We start from the raw sequence: 21,768 nt of genomic DNA, 5'->3' as shown, positions 1-21,768 counted from the left end.
GACACCACTGCTGGGGGATAGAAGAGGGAATCCATGCAGGGACACGACAGTATTGCCTGGCGCGTGGGAAGCACTCAACAGCATGTATTGACTGTATTATCAGGATTTATAATAAGAAATATATGTTTGGTCTCCATTCCAGTTTTGGGTGCAGAGCTCCTCAAACCCTTGGAATTTCCTAAGTGTTAGGAGCCATAAAGCCGTCTGGATACTCATAACAAGTCCCTTTCAACCACACCAGGGTTTATATGAGGCCCAACGGGAGGGGGATGGGGGGGCTGATTGCCAGGGGAACCAACCATGTGATGCAAGGGTGGTGGACCCTTTCAGTCCCACACCCTGGCCTCCAGGGAGCAGGGAGGGGCTGGAGGGTGAATCAGTCACCAAGGCTAGTGACAGAATCAGTCATACCGACATAGTGAAGCCTGCACAAAAACCCAAAGGATGGGGTTCAGAGAGCTTTGGGGTCGGTGCATGTCGAGGTTGAGGGAGACTGGGGTGCTCAGAGAGGGCGCGGAAGCTCCACACCCCTTTCCCACATCCCGTGCCCTATGCAAGCTCTTCCATCTGGCTGTTCCTGAGTTCCATCATTTTATAAGAAACTGGTGAGCTAGGATGTAAGATGTTTCTCTGGATTCTGTGAGCCGCTCTAGCAAACTAACTGAGCCCAAGGAGGGAGGCATCAGAACATATCTGTCTCCATTTGGTGGCCAGCACAGGTGACCACCTGGGGTTGAAATTGGCATCTGCAGGGGCAGGGCAGGGGGCAATCCCGGGGGACCCAGCCGTTAACCTGCAGGGCCCAACACCACCTCCGGGTGGACAGTGCCAGGATGGAGCTGAATTGTAGGCCGCCCAGCTGGTGGAGGAGAACTGCTTGGTGTTGTAGGGGGAAAAGACACATTGGGACCGAGGTCAGAATTGGAGTCACTTCCTAACATGATCGTGTTGCCTCCTGGACGGAACGGGGCTATTTCTGGGGAAAAGCTATCACCGTGTCTGCAGGGAAGAAGCCCTCAGGAAAGACCAGCAGTTATAATTCGCTATGGGGATTGAGTAACATCAACTTACACCTCAAAACCATTGTTTTCTGCAACGCCTGGCTCCCAGAGAACTCCGCTAACAAGCTGATTCATTCCTCTTATCGAGCAGTGGTTGTTACCCAGGGAGGTTTGGGCTAAAAGCTAACCACAGTTTGTTTCTTTCTGGTTTGAGCCATTCCCTTTTTGGCCTCCAGAATTGGGGTTGGCCCAGGAAAAAAAAATACACCATCAGATAATTTAACTCCAAGAACTTTATTGTAAAACTGGTGTATTTTTTTCTTTTCTTTTTCTTTCTTTTCTTTCTTTTTTCTTTCTTTTCTTTCTTGTCTTTCTTTCCTTCCTTTTCTTTCTTTCTTTCTTTCTTTCTTTCTTTCTTTCTTTCTTTCTCCATGCATTTAAAAATTTTTTAAATTCCAGTATAGTCCACATACAGTGTTGTGTTAGTTTCAGGTGTACAGTATAGTGATTCAGCAATTCTCTACATAACCCAGTGCCTATCACATAAGTGTGCTTTTCATCCCCTTCGCCTATTCCGCCCATCCCCCATTTCGCCCATACCCCACCCCAGTGTATTTTGAATCATGATGGTCCATACAGTTTTAGCCTCCCTTTATTCACTTAAACAGTTTATTACGGGCTTCCTCTGAGTTACCAAATATTTTGACAACTTGGCAACCAACTGAATGTGTGCTGAATAGCTTCTGAAGAAAGACCCTTACGATGGGCTCTGTAAGACACGGCTCCTAACGTTGGAGCCATAGGGCAGACAGACACACACACGCACACACACCCCATCAGAAGTGCAGGCCAGGCTGTCGTAAGTGCTCGAATGTCAACTGTGTACTTTGGGGGCATCAACATTGATGACTTTTGACTGGAGGAGATCATCCAGGCCTCCTTGGGCTGTGGAGGTTGGGAAATCACTGTGAGAACGAGAAACTGGGGACAAGGCCTGTTCAGCAGTGACCACAGCCCACATAGGGCTCAGAGGCAGGAAGGAGAATCAGGAAAGGGGGGGCTATGTGGGGGTGAGGTGGTGGGGAGCCAGATCAAAGATGAGGCTGGGAAGGTGGGATTCGGCCAGGTCACCAAGGGCCTTGACAGCCACGCCGGGAGTCAGGGACCTCGTTTGCAGTGCCCGGGGCAGGCATGAATGGACTGGGGGCAGGAGGTGCCCTGACGAGACTGGCACTTTTGAAGGGAGCTGGCTGTGTGGGTGCGGGATGGGACCGTCCGCCCTGCCAGGAGCAGCACGGGGCAGGAGGAAGGAGGGCTTGGGAGACCTGCCTGAGGGAAGGGCCTCGACGGTGGTTGGGGGACCTGGGACAGGCCAGTGATGCCAAGGAAAGGGGAAGAAGGGGGGAGGCCTTTTCAGTGGGGGAAACTTCCTGAGGAGGCAGGGGTGCTGTACCCCCTCTCTGGGACCCAGGAACCCCGGGACTGCCAGGAGTTAGTTTTGCCCTGAGCAAGTAGGACACGGGGAAGTTTTGACACAGATGGGAGAAAGATACAGGACACAGGGCATTGGAGGCAAGAGAAGGGGAAGATGAGGGAAGTGGGTTTGTGGGGGTGAGGGTATCCTGCCAGCGTCAGGCCCGAGTGGGTGGCCTGTGTATACAGGGACCGCCACCTTCAGGGGCAGCTTCCGAAAATATGTCTAAGGGGAAACAGTCCAATTCAAGTGCTCCAGAGAGCCAGGGGCCTCTGTGCAGCCCCCCCCTTTTTAGGGGTGACTACAGAAGTGTCAGGGGTCAGGGTCCAGGCCTCAGTGTCTCCTGGGCTTTCCATCACTGGAGAGCAGGGGGTGTGGATTATCTCAGCCCAACATTTTTGTCTGGGGCTTCCACCTTCCTTTCTAGCTGTTTCTGCCTCCCTCTGCCACCTTCCATGGCAACTTGCTGCCTGGAAACTCTCTAGCCAATAAACAGATTTATACTAACATGTGAAAGACTAACACCGCCGTAAAGTAGTGCAATGAGGGTGCACATCTCAGTTCTCAGAAGGAATTAAAGCGACAGTACTGATGTGACAGCGGTGGAGTGTCGGACATCAGCCAGCAAGGAGTGGGCGTTCGTTTGTCCCAGCTGCCCTGAAATAGCAGGGGAAGGGGCGCCCACCTGTTCGGACTGTCCGCATCCTCCCCAGGCCCACCGCTCTCCCGGGCCCTCTGCTTGGGTGGATAGTGAAGTTCCCAGTGTGCCCCTGCCTGATCGTGCCTGCTCGGGGCAGTTTCCCCCAGGTTATCACAGTGTGGAGGCCCCCCCTGGAAGAGCACCAGTCCCTGCACCCCCATGGGGAAGTGCCCTGCCCTCCTCTCCCCCCTCCCTGATACTCTCCAAGTTCAGCCCCCTCTGCCTATGCTTGGGTGCTCTCCCCATTCCTCTTGGCCTTTGTTGTCTGTTCCATGTTTTCCTATCTCCTTTCCACCTACCTCCCCCCCGCCCCCAGCTACCTGGAAGTTTCCAGGGTGTGATACAGTATCTGTGGTCCCCGGAGCCTGGCACAGGGCAAGGCTATAGCAAGTGTTCAGCAAACACTGGGCCATTGATCAACCGCTTTATAACACCTCACGCTTGAGCAGACAGCTGCCTTGGTCCCAGGAGGACAGGGACGGTGGGCTTCGGAACCCAGTGGACCCAGATGCAAGTCCCACCCCAGTGCTTTCATCAGCTGTGAGGTCTTGGCAATGCTGCTCAAAACTCGGCCTCACCAAGCATTGGTGTTCTCAACTGTGAAATGGACTCATTGTGACAGTGAACCGGAACTACGTGCAGAAGGTGCCCACGAAAAGTTAACTGCCGTCCCCCTTCCCTGACGGCCCACCTTCCCCGTTGGCCTGGTTCTTAGGGTTAGAAAGTCTGGGTTTGCATTCTGTTCTCCCCCTAAACTAGCTCTGTGAACTAAAGCAAGATGTTTGACTCCTGGGCCTCACTTTCAACCACAAATGGAGTGAATTATGGCTCTAAGGAAATTGGTATGAGGAACAGACAAGAAAACATATGTGAACATACCTACACCAGGCAGGAATGCACGAGGGACCCTCCATCCAGCCATCCTTTTATTCCTGTATATATGTAGCTGGCATCTGCTGAGGGTCATGATAAGACCAGATTCTGCTCTTTTTTTTTTTTTAAGATTTTATTTATTTATTTGAGAGACTGAGGGAGAGAGAGAGAGCGTGTGTGAGCAGGGGGAGAGGGAGAAGCAGACTCCCCACTGAGCAGGGAGCCCGATGCGGGACTTGATCCCAGGACCCTGGGATCGTGACCTGAGCTGAAGGCAGACTGAGCCACCCAGGCGCCCCAGATTCTCCTCTTTTTTTATTTTATTTTATTTTTATTATGTTAGTCACCATACAGTACATCCGTGGTTTTTGATGTAAAGTTCAATGATTCATTAGTTGCGTGTAACACCCAGCGCACCATGCAATACGTGCCCTCCTTACTACCCATCACCAGCCTATCCCATTCCCCCACCCCCCTCCCCTCCGAAGCCCTCAGTTTGTTTCTCAGAGTCCATAGTCTCTCGTGCTTCATTCCCCCTTCTGATTCTCTTAAAAGGATTGCTGGGAAAGCTGAGTAGTTTGGGGTAAGAATGGAAGAAACAAAGCAAGGTACTTCTGCGAGTGCTTTGTGGCTCTCCCGGCGACCGGGGCGGAACGGGGTGGAGGAGGCTCGGCTTGCTCCGGGAGGTTTACCCCATGGTCAGGACTCATAAGGAGATGTTCTTCCAAGCTTTGGGGTTTTCTCCTGAAAGAGAAAGCCAGTCGCTACCTCTGAACACCTCTGGAGCCCCTTCCAGATTTGCTTTGCTCTGGAAGTTCCCGGGCGGCCTCACCCCTAGGAAGAGGGGCAGCTAAAGGGCCTGTGCGAGCCTGTGCAAAGCCACGGGTGGTGTCACCGAACTGGGTTCTAATCTGGCTCCCCCAGTAACTTCCTGTGTGACCTTAAGCGAGTCACTCAGTGTCTCTGGGGCTCCTAGGAGAAGGGACCCCTCACCTCACCTGGCAAGAGATGGAAATGAAATGACTTGAAAGGTCAGAGCCCCACACAGAGAGGAGGTGCTCCTGTTCTTTGTTTGCCTGACCCCAGGCGTCCCGAGCGCCTGGCTGATAAACTGTCGCCACCGCTGAGGGACATACGTGCTGCTCAGTGTCCAAGCAGCCGGGCTGGCCTGGCGGGAAGCCACGTTACTATGCCTGTCCCGCCCATTTCTTCTTTCTGCCCCAACTATTTAAGGAAGAAGTCAGAGGTGGGACCTTCTGCAAACTTCCATAGAAATGGACTGGTGTCTTCCGTGGCTCTTTGTGGCTCTTTGTGTCCATCTCCCTTTATCTGTCGAGAATCAATGAATAGTTTGCACTGCTTTTATCAGCAGTCCCGATCTGATCGCGTGTGTTCTGTTGTGCTTATGTTTGTCTTGCTCTTGGTTTTCACAGTGGAAACTTTTAAGGAACTTGCCCCAGCAGAACTTCCCCTGCTGGAATGTTCTTTAATGTAGTCATTGTTCCCAGTCCAGGACTGCTCTGAGCAGCCCCCAGGTGAGACCCAGTTCCCCAATAATGAGGCCCTACCCAGAAATCTTATGTAGCCGTTAGCCCCTAGTTATGAGGGACGCCGTGTGCCAGGCACTGTTCCAGACTCACTGTGTGCCAGGCACTGCATCGGCTTTCATAGAACTTGTTCCTCTTGGGGGCGCCTGGGTGGCACAGCCGGCTAAACGTTCGACTCTCGATTTCTGCTCAGGTCATGATCCTAGGGTCCTTGCTCAACGGGGAGTCTGCTTCTCCCTCTCCACTCCCCCTGCTTGTACTCTTTCTTTCTCTCTCGAAAATAAATAAAAATAATAATAATAATAAAATTCACACAAGATTTTGAATATTTAGTATGAAAAAAATGTAAAATATCCCATTAGTAAGTTTTTATGTTTATGGTTTGTCAAACTGATAATATTTTAGATATTTTGGGTTAAATAGAATATAGTATTAGGATTCGTGTGAGCTGATTCTGTACCATTTCTACTATGACTACGGGAAACTTGAGAACTGCACGTGTCGTTTGCGTTGTTTCTCCCGGACAGCGGGGTCTGCAGAACCAGCAGGCGTGTGCTCCACGCAGACAGCAGAGTCACGTCCTGGTATCACTTCCTAGCTCCGTGACCTCTGGCAAACCACGGAGCCTCTCTGGGCCTCCCCGCTTCTCTAAGTGGTGGTAACTTTTCTTCTGAACCTCTGATGTAAGTTTGCAAACTCAGGGGTAAGATCCTGAAATCAAAGCGGGGTCGTTCTCTGGCTGGCTTGTTTCTTGATGGGTCCTTCTCTGGACCTCGGGGCTATTCTCGCCAGCAGGGTGGTGCCGTGGGCCACCTCCTTGTCTTCCTTCGGCCCAACAGAGAAAAGCGTTTCTTCTTGCTGGGGACCGTCAAAGACATCTCCTCGCCCCTGAGTGTGAGCGTCGGAGAAGGCAGATGGCTTTCCCAGACTTGCAGCTCATTGTCTGTAGGTAATTAGACCCCCTGATGGCAGACGGCCTGCCTCTGCTCCGCTCTCCTCCACCCCTCCCCACACCTTCTCCCCAAACCCCTCCCTGTCTGCTTGCTCTGTCTTCTCCCTGATCCTTGGCAGGTCGCTCATCTGTCTAGTGTCTCCCCTTCTGTTTTGGCGTCTGAGCCTATGCATAGTTCCCAGGCAGGGTCCCATCTGCATCGTGACAGTTGGTTCTGTATTCCTTTCCCCAGACTTAAAGCCTCAGACACACAGTTGCTAAATATGGAAGAGCACCCGCCAAGAAAAGGAATCTTCCATTACGGCTTGGACAGCGTAGCGGCAAGCTCCTGCAGATGTGGCCGCCAGCCCGGGCTCAGAGGGGGTGCTTTTCACAGCAGCAGAGCCCGCTAAGCCTGCCGTAGCGTCCTGGCAAGGTCCCGGCTGTGGGGCGGCGAAAAGGAGGGACACCTGCCTCCCGCTCTCCCGGGAGCTTCATTCTGGGCTGGAGTCAGGCCTGGGAACACAGAGGAAGTGGTGGACTGATGCTCTCGGGCGGGGTGTGTACCCAGTGCCAGGGCCGCCGGGAGGGAGGCCGTAGTTGCTCCTGGGAAGGCTTCCCCCAGGGTGACATGGGGCCTGCCTGGTGACAGGGGAGGAGACGTGTGGCCCATGGGAAGGCGTCTCTGCTAGCTGACTTACTCACTTAAAGCAGGGACACGTTGAGTGCATTCCAATAGGAAGTACTGGGACGCCCTCCCTCCACCCCACGTCTCCTCTCCGGAACAAACGCGCCTCATATACCAGGTTCCCGAGCTGCTGCACCTCGTCTTGACTGTGGCCTGTGGGCCGCTTGTTTAACCTCTCTGAGCCTCGGTTTCCTTGCCTATAAAATGAGGATAATGGAGTTGTCATGGTGATTAGAAATAGAGGCTGGCAGATAATATTATTATTACTATTGCTATTATTGAAACCTTGAAAACTCTACCCTCCTGTTTTTAATCAGGAGGCTCAAAGCCCGTGCTGGGAATTTGGGAGAAGGAGGTGGAACCACAGCAATCAGAATCAGAACCTAGATTCCAGAGAGCGCCATGGTCAAACTCTGGAAAGCACCCAAATTAATCCTCTCTCACAGGATGATGACGTACCTTCTCTGGACCTCAGTTTCCCCATCTATGCCTGGGGGAGTTTGGACCAGAGTTGTGTCTGAGGGCCCTTCCGTTCTGGCTTTCAGTGGTTCCCTATCCACTAGGAGGAAGATTTGGGTATGGTCGTGTCTCTAGTCTCAGCAAATTTGGGGTGTGGTATAGAACTCAGTAAAAGGACATTGCAGTACTTTTTTCATCTTAAAATTCTTAAGATGAAATCAAGAGGAGATTGCTCCTTATGCCAACCACAACCAGCAAAGATGGCCATGACTCATAACCAGGGCTATCACGGACAGTTGCATAGCTTGTGCACTGCTTAAAAGTCCCTCATTGGTGAATTAAATGGGGATTGAAATCTAGCTGGTGTTCAGGTTGTGCAGCTTAGTGCAGGGCTGCAGCCACCTTAAAGAGGAAGCACCTCTCTGCTCCCTTGCAAGATCCTATAGCGGGGCATTAGGAGCATTTGGAAGCAGCCCCCTTCTTGGACCCCTGACCATGACTGGCAGGTCCTCCCTGCTCCTTTCCCTGTCAGCCTCCCTGCAGCTCATACCCTCCCCCTAGGGGCCTGTGGTTGATGGAGGAGATGTGGTGGGGGCAGCTAAGGGAGGATTATCTTACACTGAGAAGCTTCGGGGCAAGGGTGGGGGGTGGCAATTTTACAGAGGGAGGCTCAGGCAGGCTGGTAAATAGACAGTGAAGGGACTCCAGGCCAGCCTATGAGCCAGAGGCCGAGGTGTCCACGCTGGACCATCCGTGCCAGGCAGGGAGAGAGAAGGGATCCGTCTCCAGCACATTTTCAAATTGTCGTCCTCTCCCAGGTCCCCGCCCTCCCTCCGCAGACCTTCAGACTCTGTGTTATCTGTGGTACAGGGGCTGCTATTCCTCCCTCAGCGCCTCTGCGGGGCACCGACCTCTGCGTGAGGAGCCGGAGGGCCAAGGAGGGCCTCAGGTTCTCATGCTCACTCGGCAGTTAGAGAAAGCAAGTGTCTGAGAGTGAGGGCTTTGAGCTCTGGACGTGTGGCCGCTGGAACCAGGAGCCCGTGCCTGGCCGGTACTGTCCACGTTTGGGCTTTGCCTGGAGCGGGACCGAGAGTTTGCAGCACTCTGTGCTCCAGTCCTTGTATGGTCGGGCAGCACGACTGCCCAGAGAGCACAGGAGATTTGCTGCCCAGCGTGGGATTGTTTCTTCTCCCTTCTGGCGGCTTCTTCTGCTGGAACCGGCCATGGCAGAAGCCCTAGTCTAACAGCACCCTTCCTTCAGACAGGGAGCGGGCTGGTCTCCCATTTCCCAGGTGAGGCAGCCGCACTGCACCATCATCTCAAAGCAGGGGGGTGCCAGAGCTGGGCCTGGAGCCACAGGGCCCCCCGGACTGAGAAATTGCGATTTTCCCCACTTTCACTCCGGGAATAGGGGAAAGTGTTTTCATCCACTGCAGAAAATTGGGCCTTTGGACAGAAGACAGTCCTCTTCCCACCTCAGCCACAACGGGCCAGGTGGGGGTTCCCATGGCAACCGTACTGTGGCCCGGGAGCCAGAAGGCAACTGTGACCTCCCGAGAGGGGAAGAGGGCTGGGGGGCCCATGGATGGGTGGGCCTGGCCGCACCTGCCAGGCCTGCAGCTGACTCTCCCTCCTGCTCCCCACCTGTGAACCACTCCCCAGCGTCTTATCACAGTGGCTTTTTATTCTCAGTGTCTGCTCTCCTGGCCTTTCCTGTTGGGGACCCCGTTCGGCCGTCTAGTGTGCCTTTTAGGAAGCAGGATGAGAATCCATTAGGATCAGTCTTCCAACCCATTCTAGGTGATAGGTTTCAGGGAAGGTTGGCTGAGCAGTGTCACATGAGGCTATGGACGAGGGCCACTTCCTGGATCCCCCCGGCTGGGAGTGATGGCTTTTTCTCACCAACGGTGAGCCCTGGGAGAGGTCTGTGATTCCACCTCTCCTGCCAACCCATGGTCCTTCCCACATCCCTCTGGGGACACTTTCTTCCTGGGGTGGTTCTCATCCATCCAATGCTCTTTCCATAAACATGCATATTGAGACCTTGCCACACGCAGTGTTTTCTCTTAGGTGAAATCAATTACATGTCTCCCATCCCCACCCAACCAAATTTTCAATCATCAAAAGAGAATGAGCTGGTTGTTTGAATCTCTGTCCTTCAGCAGTATGTCCTGGATAGGTCCTGGCGCCAGACCATTGGCAAATTCCCTGTCATCCTTCTACCTGTGAGGCTTCCTCTCGATGTCTACATCCAGCTACCCTTTTTATCAAGATCATGAGCACAATAAATATTTGTCATAAATGAATACGTAATGAAAATGTCCTAGCTAAAGAGGAGCTCTGATTGAGCCCTTCAAAACAAAACAGCAAACAACCCGATTAAAAAATGGGCCAAGAACTTAAATAGGTATTTCTCCAAAGAAGATACACAAAAGGCTAATAAGCACAAGGAGAGAGGCTGGCATCACCAATCATCAGGGACATGCAAATCAAAACCACAGTAAGACCACTTCATCCTCACGAGGATGGCTGTAATCAAAAAGGAATGGCAAAGGGGTGGAGAAATTGGAAGCCTCGTATGTTGCAGGTGGAATGTAAAATGGCGCAGTCACTTGGAAAAAGAGTTGGCAGTTTCTTAAACCTGTGTAGTTACCGTAATACCCCGAATTCCACTTCTAAGTCTGAGAAGAGTTACTCCAGAGAAATGAAAACGTATGTCTGCACAAAAACTTGCACGCACGTGTTCACAGCAGCATTATTTGTGGTAGCCAAAAAGTGGAAACAGCCCAACACCACCCATCAGTGATGAATGGATAGACAAAATGTGGTCCATCCAAACAATAGGATATCATCTAGCCATAAAGAAGAAGGACCCATCCTACCACATGGACAAGCCTTGAAAACACTGTGCTAGGTGAAAAAAGCCAGATGCAGGGGACCACACACTCTATGATTCCACTTATATGAAATGTCTGGAAGAGGCAAATGTGTAAGGACAGAAAGTAGATTAGCAGTTGCCAGGAGCCATGGGAAGGGGGAGGGGTAGAGAGTGACTGCTGGTGGGTCCAGGGTCTCTTTTCTGGGATAATGAAAATGTTCTAAAGTTGATTGTGGTGATGGTTGCACTGCGCTTTAAATGCCTTCAGACCATCGAATTGTGCGCCTCAAATTGGCAAATTGTGTAGTATGTGAATGATCTCTTAATAAAGCAGTTTAAAAAAAAAATCCTCAACATTTTAAAAAGAACCTGTCCAATTAGAAAATGGGCAAAAGGACATGAATAGACATTTCACCAAAGAGGATATACAGATGGCAAATAATCAACGAAAGGATGTTTCGTGTCCTTTCGAAATTCAAATTGAAACGGCCATGAGATCTCATTCTACACCAATCGGAACGGCTAAAATAAACAATAGCGAAAACACCAAGCCAGCAAGCATGAGGAGAAACTGGGTCACTCCCACGTTGCTGGTGGGAATGTTAAACACTGAGGAAAAGAGTTTGGCCGTTCTTTGAAACGTGATGACGGACTTAACCATATTCCCAGCAATTGGTCTCTTGGGAACCCCAGAGAAAGGAAAATGCACGTTCACATAGAAACTTGTACACCAACGTCCACAGCAGATTTGTGCGTAATAACTAAAAACTGGAGGGGTGCCTCGGTGGCTCTATGCATCTGTCTTTGGCTCAGGTCATGATCTGGGGGTCCTGGAATTGAGTCGGGCTCCCTGCTCAGTGGCGAGTCTGCTTCTCCTTCTTTTTCCCTCCCCCACCCCCACTCATGTGCGTGCACACTCTATCAAATAAATAAATAAAATCTTAAAAAAAAAAAAAAACTAAAAACTAGAAACTGCCCAGATGCCCTTTAGTGGGTGAATGGCCAAGCAAACATGTCGGCCTGGCCCAAAGAATAGTTCTCAGCAGTAAAAAGGAGCAGGCTGTTGATTCACTCAGCAACTTGGAGGACCCTGGAGGAAATTATACTAAGGGGAAAAAGCCAATCTCAAATGAATGGAATTTCTTTAAAAAAAGAAAAAAATCTTCTACTAGTTTTCTGGACTTCGTGACTATTTCACTTTGATGTTGAGGTTGTAAATGCTAGAAGCCAGCCAGTGTGCATGGACCCGGCATCTCTATCCTGTCCCAACTCAGCCCCGATGGTGAGTCATTAGGTAAAAGATTGCCTTTTCTTGAAGCAGAAGCGGTGTCCAGTTGTTGTCACCTGTTGTCGCCTCTGGATGTACCAGGTGTGACTGATGGGGACCCCTTCTCCTGTCTTAACCCTTTGAGTGAGAAATGCATTAGACGGGGCCTGGCATGTGCCCACCGAGGCTGCGGCTGAGGACCCCGGAGACCGTACCCAGCAGGGGGCTCACTGCTGGCGCTTGTCCAAGGTGACCAGCTGGAACCAGCATCTTTGTTGGGAGGGGCCCCCTGGCTGGGCTCCCGGCCACCAGCTGCTGCCACAGGCAGAGCGCCTGCCAGGCATTCCTGAGGCTCTTTCTGAAGCTGGCTTGGCAGGGTAAGGGGCAGTGTGGTCCTCTCAGCAGTGGGTGGCCCGGAGGCTTGTCAGCTGTGCCTGGCAGGGCTGTGAGTGGCCTCTAAAGTGGCATCAACTGAGAGGAGACTGGACACCAATCAGCTCTAGAGAAAAATTTACAGAAAATTTTGGAAGATTAGAAAAAAATGTAGAGACGCTTTAGTTTCTCGGCTTACTGAAGTCATATATGCTCATTATAAAAATCCCAGTAAAACGTACCATAGGCTGCGAAATTCAGTCCACTCTTGGTGTATGGGTTTCTTTTTTTTAAAATAATGGCTTTATTGAGAGGTATTTATATAATATATTCAATATCCTACAATTCACCCACTTAAGATGCTCAGTCCAGTGGCTTTTGGTGCATTCACCGTGGCCCGTCCTCACCATAGTAGGTCCGAGAACATTTCATCACCTCGAGAAGGAAGCCCCACGTTGCACAATGTGAGTGCACTTAATGCTACTGAATTGTACCCTTAAGGTGGTTAAAAAGCTCAATTGTATTTTTTTATAGTTTAACACAATAAAATAGCAGAAAACCATACCTTTAATATCCTCTCCCTCTCTCTCCCCCCACCCCCCAGCGCTAAGTAACCACCAACCTACTTTTGTCTCTGTAAACGTGGTCCACTCTGGATCCCGGCCCCAGAGGGCCTGGTCAGCCGTCCTCTTTGGAGTCCTCATGGGTGCCTGGCACAGGGTTGGGGGCAGTGCCGGTGACAGGGAAAGTAAGACCTGGTCCTGCGCCCCATGGGCCCACAGTCTCACAGCCCCAGATCACAAGGTGAGCACACAGTCCGTTCCCCTGCTGGGAAAGCATGTGCTTTACAGAGCACCTCCTGCATGCAGCTTTCCCACGGGAGAGGTCGGAACACCCAGGGAAGGCTCTGGGCCGGAAGGTGGATCCTGACGTCAGTGAAGGGCAAAGAGGGATCCTCGTCCACCGGAAAGAGCATGAGCAAACACCTGGAGGCTGGAATGCGGAGTGCGTTGACGGGACAAAGTGAGGAAAATGCCCACCCCACCCCCCGCCAAGGGACAAGTTTTCTATGCAGGAGCCATACAAAATAATGCCAAACAAAGGCACAAAAATCCTTCCACCTCCAGCCCTACCTCACACCGTGATCCGCTTACTTGTTTAAAGTTAGGGTTTATGGGACACCTGGGTGGCTCAGTCGGTTAAGCGTCTGCCTTCGGCTCAGGTCATGATCCCAGGATCCTGGGATCCAGCCCGCTCGGCGAGGAGCCTGCTTCTCCTTCTCCCTCTGCCTGCTGCTCCCCCGCTTGTGTGCGCTCTCTGTCAAATAAATAAATAACTTAAAAAAATTTTTTTAAAGATTTTAGGGTTTAGTAATCCTGTACCCTCACTGAGCGTGCTGTGCGCCGTTCTAGCGGCTTCCGTGGATAAGTATTGCTGATGAGCGGGCACGTGAGTTTCCTAGGGCCTCTGCGTTGAAGTAGCACAGGCTGGACGGCCTAAACCAGCGCACAGTGGTCCTCTTGTGGTTCCGGAGGCCAGAAATCTGACATTGAGGCGTGGGCGGGGTTAGTTCTTCCTGCAAATCAGGGAGAATCCGTTCCACGGCTCTCTCCCAGCTGCTGGTGACACCAGCACTCTGGTTTTGCTTGACTTACAGGGGCCTCGCTCCAGTTTTGATCTCCCTGAATCTCTACCTGGCCTTCTCCTCTCTGTGTGTTTGTGTTCCATGTCTTTACGTGTTTTTATAAGGACTCCATTCATGGGATGTAGGGCTCACCCCCAATCCAGTCTGACCGCACGTTCACTTGATGACCTCTACAAAGACCCTATTTCCAAATAAGGTCACAGTCACACATTCGGGGCTTAGGACTTCATCATATCTTTTTGGGGGACGCAGTTCAACCCATAACAGGTGGATACTTTATTATCCTTGTTTTACAGCTGAAGACGCCAGGGCACAGAGAGGGTGAGCGACAAGATGATGGAGGCATGTTCACATTCAGGCAGTTGGGCCCGGGCACCCACGCACAAGCCACCAGGCCGCTACAGCACAGAACCCAGGGCCGTCCTGGGAGCAAAGCCCACCCACCACTCATGGGGACAAAGGATTTTCTGACTCTTACCCATGTGCGTTAGCCTGTGCTCCAGAATGGTGTAAGGCTGTCTGCGAGGATTCCCTCAAGTCTGAGGTGTCCCTTCAGACTCCTCCAGGGGAAGGCGGTCGATCCATGCAGTGGAAGGCCTAAGATCCCAGCCAGAACATCCCCAGGCCTCTACCCTACTGGAGTCTCCCTCCCAGATGGGTATTTAATAAACATGTATTGATCTCTTAAATTGCACGCCACACACTGTGCTGGGTACTGGGGGAAACTCAGATTGGGGCCACCCCCTGGCCCTGGCATGCGCAAACTCCCCCAGCTGAGTCCCTGTTGCGAATGGAGGCTGTTCCCACCATCAATGTATGGATAGGGTAGAGGGATGTGGCAGGCGCCCGGGTCCAGGGCAGAAGAGGTCAAGTTATAAAGAAACAAACAAGAGCTTTCATCATTGCTCATGATTTTACAGATCGATAAGTTTAACAGTAAAAAGGTGACTGGGTCACTATGTCTAGACCCATGCAGGGCCCCGGGCCACAAAAAGGAATGAGCTCTGGTTCCTGCACCCCAGTTGCTGACCAGCAAGGACACAGTTGGTAAACTGAGTCTAAAGAAAGTATGGCTTTACATAAAGTGCCTGAGGGCACAGAAGGGGGCGTGGCTGACTTTATCTTAAAGCTGCTCACTATTGAGCACGCCCTCCCAGTGGATCCCACTTTATAGACGGAGCTCTCTATACCTCTTGAGGCTGCAAGGTATCTTTTTGGCCCTGGGCTCCCTTGGCCCAGTCACTTCTTGAGACAGTGGGCGATGCACCAGATGCCAGCACTAGGTGGCGCTGTGGGCCGCCCCACCGCTATTAATTCACAGACGGTGGTTATTCCTTGGGCTGATGTTTCTGACTTTTCCAAGTACCACTGGTCCTATAATTGACTTAGTGTTATTCTTCAAACACCCTTTTGAAGTGTTTATATCTATCCTAATGGGAAACCATTATTTCTTTGCCATAAATAGATGATGAATGTAAACTTCTTTTAAAAAATCATGTTAACTGTTCAGCACAGTGTCTAGTATGTTGAAAGAAGGCAAATATAAAAATAAAGCTATTGGAACAAAACATGTTGTTCGTGTATGCCCGTCTCGCAGAGCCCCAATGCAGCAAAAACAGGACAGCCTGCTGTCAACTAGATGCAGGCGTGTTTAGGGTGGGAAAGGCTCCTTCCCTCTGCAGCGGGAGGAGCTAAGCTCCTGGTTGGAGCCAGGCCTGGGACTCAGGTCCTGCCTTCCCTTCCACCACACGAATGAGAGAAGAACCTTAGCAAATTGGAACTGAAGTGTGACACACTCAGTTTCTCGGTGCCTCTGATGCCTAAGAAAGTTCACTGTGGGGGTCCCCAGTACAGGGAGCATCACCTGTTGGGCATATGGAACTGTGGGATGACAGTCAGGAGTCGTGAGGGTGATGGCAGCCAAGATGGGCAGCGGACCTCAACCAAATCTCTTAGCTTCTCTGGGCCCTTTGCCTTGAGGGTCCAAAACAGGGTGTGGTGTGGTGCCATGTTCCCCTTTCAGGCACGACCCAGCACCCAGCCCCTCCAAGAAGCCATATCCACCATGGGATGGGATCTTGGGCAAATGCATGGATCCCTCTTTGTTGTCAGAGCTGGAAAATATAAAGGGGTCACCCTCACTCTTGGGTTACCCATGCAGCCTAAATCAGGTAAGGTTCTAATAGGCCCAAGGGTTCTTGGGTAAAGGGCCAGTGGCCCCAGGCCGGCATCCCTGCATCTCCTGGGGGCCAAGACAGATCTGGGCCACTTGCCTCCTGCTGGTCCCTCACAGTTCCTCGTCAGGCTGAGACAACCCGATCCATTAAATGTTTAATTCTGCTTTTACAATCTAGAGTCTTCTGTGTCATTTTGCCCCCAAATGATGACTGTATGTTAAAGATAACATCAGCTGCTATAATAATTGTCCGAAATCTCGGTGGATTAACACCACAGAAGTTCACTTCCCACTCCCCTATGGTCTGATTGGCAGTCAATGTGTATGAGGCTGCAGGATGCCAGGCACTGTAGCAGGTGCCGGGACCCACCGAAAAGATGGCAGACATGGCCCCCACCCTCAGAGAGCCTCCTTCTGTCTGGCAGGGGCACTCATCCAAGGCTTTTGTCATCTCTCCTCAGTATTGTACCTGGAAGGCTCGGTTCTTGTGTTTGAGGACATCTTCAGACTGATCGCATTCTACTGTGTCAGTAGGTGAGTATGCCTGGCCCACGGAAGGACATCGGGGTGCAACAGATGTTCCTGCACCCTTGGGTGGGGGCGAGGGTCCCAGGGAGGCCCCCAGAGGGAAAGGTGCACCCAGAGGATGCAGACAGAGGGGACAGTCCCTGGCTTTGCCCTGGTAACCATGCGGGAAGGTGTGGGCTCCTGAGGCACACAGAGTCTGGCCACTCAGGGCCCCTCCCTCATCACCCCCTGCCCCCTGGCTCACTGCCCCTCACCCCAGCTTCCTGCGTTCCAGCGTCCAGGACAGCCTGGAGCCCCGCGCCGACCTGACCCGCCCTGTTGCAGGGGTGGCAGATGGCACTTCCTGTGGGGACAACAGGAAGGGCTGATACCCCTCAGTGGGACAGAGCCTGTGATTCTTAAGTAGCTGCTGGGTGGGGTGGGTGACTGGTCACCACCCTCAGAGCTGCTCTGTTTACTCAGAACTGGTTTCAGGTCAACAGGAACGTAAAAATACATCTTGGTACCATAATGGCTTAAGCTGCGAGGCCTTGACAAGGGTTGGACAGGATGTCTCGGCGTTCAGGGCTCCAAGCCCACAACGCCATGCTTCAGAGAGACCCATCCTTTCTGCCGCTCAGTGAAAACCACACTCATCCCAGAACAGCCCTCCCACCTAGCGGGACCCTCCTGGGCTCCAACAGGCAGGAAAGGTGATGCTGATAACAGCAGCTGCGAGCCGCTGCCACCTGTCGAGGGCTCACAGGGACCCAGCGCTGGGCTACCCATTACCTTCATAAATCTTCCAGAAGTTCCCATTTCACAGATGAGGAAGCTGAGACTAAGAGAAGGAACTTGCTTAGGTCGCGCAGCTGGTTAATGGCGGGGTCGAGATTCAAAGTACGTAAAGCTCCGAGGTCCGTGAGCTTTGCTATGACCGCCCCACCGCGTGCCACCCACGATAATTCAGATGATCTGGCATGTTCCTCTGGGCTTGCGAGGCAAAGCAGCCAAGGGCCCTGGGGCCGTGGTGTGCTGTGACATGCCAAGCTCTCAGGCAGACAGGACTGTTCCTGTTCTGAGAGGTTCTTATCTCAGGAGGGGGTGCCCAGCATAGCGCTTGGCCCACACCAGGTGCTTTGAATGAATAAACGGACGATGACATAATTGCAGACCCACAGTTGAGCTCGTTACCTAATCTCTCTGAGGCTCAACTTCCTCTTCTGTGAAATGGGAATGATAATACCCGTTAAGACAGATGCCGGGGAAGGAGAGGATAAAGAAGCAGCACACTGCCCAGCAGTCAGACGGTGTTCTAGTTCCATTTCCATGGAGGGTAGTGACTTTGTGTCCACAGAACTCTGGAGCCATAGTCGCCAAGCTCACACTGTCACCTCCCAACCTTTCCGCCTCTGGCTGCTGTTTCTCTATGTCCCAGAGAAGCAGGTCCCTGGTTGCCCGCCCCCGACTGTGCAGGGAACCCACGAAGAGACCACAGGGCACAGAGCCCATATGTCTGGGTGTCTACATACTATATTTGGTGTCGGCGCCAAGGCCATCTGTAAGGAGTGAGGTGCTGTGGGAGGAAGAGCCCCAGGCTAGGAGCTGGAGACCGGTACCTGGCTGTCACCCGGCCTCCCCTGGCTGTAGTTACCTCACCTGTCAAAGGGATGGTAGCCGAGAAGGAACAACACAGCGCCAGAGCACTCATTCGAGGCACGTACTCCTTTGCCCCTCACCCCCCCGCCCCCACCCCTGACGCAGGAAGGCACAGGGTGCTCCCCCTAGTGCTCCAGGCTGGATGGTAGCCCAGTGTGAGGACTAGAGAGGCTTCCCAGACCGGGCAGAGTCCCGTAATCGCCCAGGGAGCTGATTAAAAATACAGACCTCTGGGCTTCCCCCCAAGATGCTGATTCAGCCGCTCTGGGGTGGGGCACAGTAATAGCCTAGCTGGGGCTCTCTTAGGGGCAAGAGTTGAGAGGACTTGCCCCTAAGGAGAAAGCAGCGGGGAGGAAGGGGGAGCAGGACGGGGCAGGGAGAGAAGCCAGCAAGGATGCAATTATAGGAGGAACCCAGCCTCAGCAGGAACCCCGGGGGCTTTCAGGAGCCTAAGAGAGACCCGGGGGCATTAAAGCCAACGGGGCTGGATTTCATACCCTCAAGCCGCCCGGCCAGCCAGCCCCATGGCAGAGGCATTTGGGGCTCTCCCTAGGGCCAGTGGGACAGGCAGTGAGGCTCCAGCATACCAGGACAAGCTGCTGAGGGCCACAGGTGCAGAGCTGTAAGAGGCATCCACGGGTCCGGGTGGGGGTCTGTGCTGAGTCAGGCTTGGTCTGCGCTCTGTCAGTGCAGTCCTTTCTAACCCCTACCGCAGCCTTGCGGGGCAGGTGTTCTCCTCTGGAGACCCACTTCAGGGGCTGATGCCTGCTGGCCCCAGGTTGTGCTAGAGGTCGGACACGAAGATCCTTGCAAGGGGTTTGCCAGAAGGCCTGGCATAAAGTAAGCACTCCATAGCCATCGAGTGTGTTCTTAGAGCAGGCTGTGTCCATCAGGATCCCCTTGAGAGCTGGTGAAAAATATGGATTCCTGGCCCAGCCCCAGACCCAATCCTGGGAACCTACATGCCTAGTTCTGGGGATCTGCATTTCCAGCAGCTCCCGCATGGGATTCTGATCCGGAATTAATTAAGTAATACAAAGGTATTAATGCCTACGCAGAGTTGTTGCGATGTAGTGATAGCTGATTACTGTATATCGGGACACCTGGCTGGTGCAGTCGGTTGAATGTCTGACTCTTGGTTTCAGCTCAGGTCATAATCTCAGGGTCCTGGGATCGAGCCCCTGTGTTGGGGCTCCCCGCTCAGCAGGGAGTCTGCTTCTCTCTCTCCCTCTGCCTGCCCCTCCCCCCACTTGCTCCGTCTCTCTCTCTCTCTAAAACAAATAAATAAATCGTTTTTAAAATAGTGATAATATCATGTGACATAAGACCTGCAAATACCCAGCCCAGTACCTGGCACATACTAGTTGCCCAGCAAACACCCCCTCCTGTGGGTACTTTTCCTTGGATCAGCAGAGGTGGCCCCCGGGGGAAGGGCTGAATTGGATGATGTGGCAGGGAGCAGGGACAGATGAAATCCGTGAACATAACTGGGTCCTGGAGAAGGAGGAGGTCCAGGGCCTCAAAGGCTCTGCAGAGTCTAAGGAGATGTCGGGGAGGATGAGCTCAGAAGTGGCAATGGGCAAGGCACACTCCCTATAGGAAAATGAGCATGCCGTCTGGGGAGGCAGCCGGGAGGCCCCTGAGTGCCAGGGAGGGGTCTGTGGTGGGCAGAAGGGAGGAGCTGGCAGGAGAGGCCGAGCAGGGGCCAGGCCCGGAGGGCCCTGGAGGCCACGGTTCCAGGCTGGAGCTGGTCCCCAGCTGTCCCTGCAGCATCTTGAACAGAACACAGAGGAGGTGGCTGAGGGAGTGTGGGAGATTGTCCTGTGGTGGGGGGTGGGCACCAGAGCAGCTGAGTGACTCTGTTGCCCACGGCAACATACACGGAGACCCAGGAGCCACTAGACACCCGGCTGGCAGGCCAGACAGCCAACCAGGTAAACTGAGGCAACATGGGCCTGAATCGTGCCATCCTGCAAAGTTAGAGATTGGGGTAGTGGTGGCCTGAGGTGGGAATGAGTGCTGAGGGCGCAGTCTGGGTCTGGGCCTGGGTTTGACCTGTCCGGAGGGGCCGACTGGTAGCCTTCCCTGGAGAAGTCTGACTGTGTGCTCATCTGGGAAGCCTGACTATGCGCTCCCTGCCCGTCTCAGGGTGGAGCGGTGATGGTTAGCAGGCAGGAAGGGCTGGGTCATTCTGCCCAGAATGGCACCTTTAGAGGAAGCGACCTGGGCTTCCCAAGGGCCAGGAAAACCAGGGACCAGGGAGAAGAGGCTCCCATTTCTGTGGGTCCCTCAGCGCTGGCCCAGGACTAGATCAGACCGGTTGCTCCCTCAGCCACAGGGCTCAGCCCCTCAGCCCCAGGGAAGTTTCCAGTCTGCCTGGAGACCCCAGCAGCCAGCAGGGTTGCCGGGGCCCAGGAATGGACACATGGGTCCCTCTCCCTGCCATGACCTCTGGCCTTTCCTGTCTCCACAGAGATTTGCTGCCCTTCACGCTGAGGCTGCCGCAGGCCATCCTTGAGGCCAGCAGCTTCACAGACCTCGAGACCATCTCCAACCTGGGCCTGGGTAAGTCCCCTCCGAGGTTCAGGGGAGGGGGCAGGGCTTTAGGACGTGGGTCCTCAGGACTGCTGACCAGTGTGTACAGGGGCAGCCCCTCGGGCTGAGTCCCAGCTCCTGTGGGACCATCCGTCCCCCTCTCCAGACTGCTGAGCCCCGTAGCGGGGAGATTCTCCCAGTTTTCAAAGGGGCACCTTTTACAAGCCACCCAGAAGGTCTGACGCACAGCCTTGCAGGGTCTGGGGGAGCTGGGTCTGGTCAGGGCCAGCACAGGCTGACCTACTGCCAAGACGAGGCTCTGGGAAAGGCTGAGCCCAAACACCCAGGCCTTTGTCCGCTGACCAGAGCCCGGCACCAGCGCGACCCCGGCCCTGGCTCCCGTCCCACCCTCGTCAGAAGGAAGAGCGACAGGAACGTGATTGTGCAGTGGGTTTGGGATGCAGGGCGGGTTAGGAACTTGCACGGCCCCAGTGACCTCTCCCCTGAGGTCTGAAGTGGCATAACGACACCTTCAGTGCTTCATCCCCTTAGTTTTAGGGCAGCTGGGAGTGCCTGAGGAATGTCTCACCTATCCCACCTGGGAGTGGGGGGGGGGGGGGTGTTGCAGGGTGTCAGCTTGTGCTTTGCCCTCAGCTTGCCTTCTGCTCCCTCATCACGCGGGCCTGGGGTTCTGCTTTTACTGGGGCTGAAGGTGGGGACGTAGGGCTTCGCAGGCTCACCCTCAATTGGTGAATTGAAAACACGGGAGGAGAATTTGATGCGCCGGCAACAAGTGGCCCAAATGGTCAGTTATCTAAATCAACCAAGATCTCTAAAGCAGAGGAGCCTCGGTGGAGGAAGGCAGCCTGGCTATTAGTCTAGTCTTGTGACTATCCACATGTTTATTCAAGATATCGAAGGATACCTCTTCGAAATGGATGCCTCAGCCAGCAGAGCTGAAGTCAGCACTTGCATTACAAAAAGAAAAAAAAAAAAAAAACAAGGAGAGATTACACAGCAGGCAGGTGTCCCTGGACTGACCTTCACCTATAGCAC

At 53.1% G+C, this 21,768-nt stretch overlaps 1 protein-coding gene across 1 annotated transcript in view; it reads left to right on the top strand.

Annotated features, from left to right (window-relative positions):
- Nucleotides 1–21,768, top strand: part of RIN3 (Ras and Rab interactor 3) — a 112,757-nt gene that overhangs the window by 56,004 nt on the left and 34,985 nt on the right. Inside the window, exons 4-5 of the mRNA XM_026515425.4 lie at nt 16,473–16,545; nt 20,651–20,742. Of these exons, the coding sequence (XP_026371210.2) occupies nt 16,473–16,545; nt 20,651–20,742 (165 nt within the window). The remainder of the gene's footprint in view (nt 1–16,472; nt 16,546–20,650; nt 20,743–21,768) is intronic.

Source organism: Ursus arctos, unplaced genomic scaffold, assembly GCF_023065955.2.
Source record: "Ursus arctos isolate Adak ecotype North America unplaced genomic scaffold, UrsArc2.0 scaffold_25, whole genome shotgun sequence".
NCBI classification, from domain to species: domain Eukaryota; kingdom Metazoa; phylum Chordata; class Mammalia; order Carnivora; family Ursidae; genus Ursus; species Ursus arctos.
This window is presented reverse-complemented; position numbering and strand designations above follow the sequence as displayed.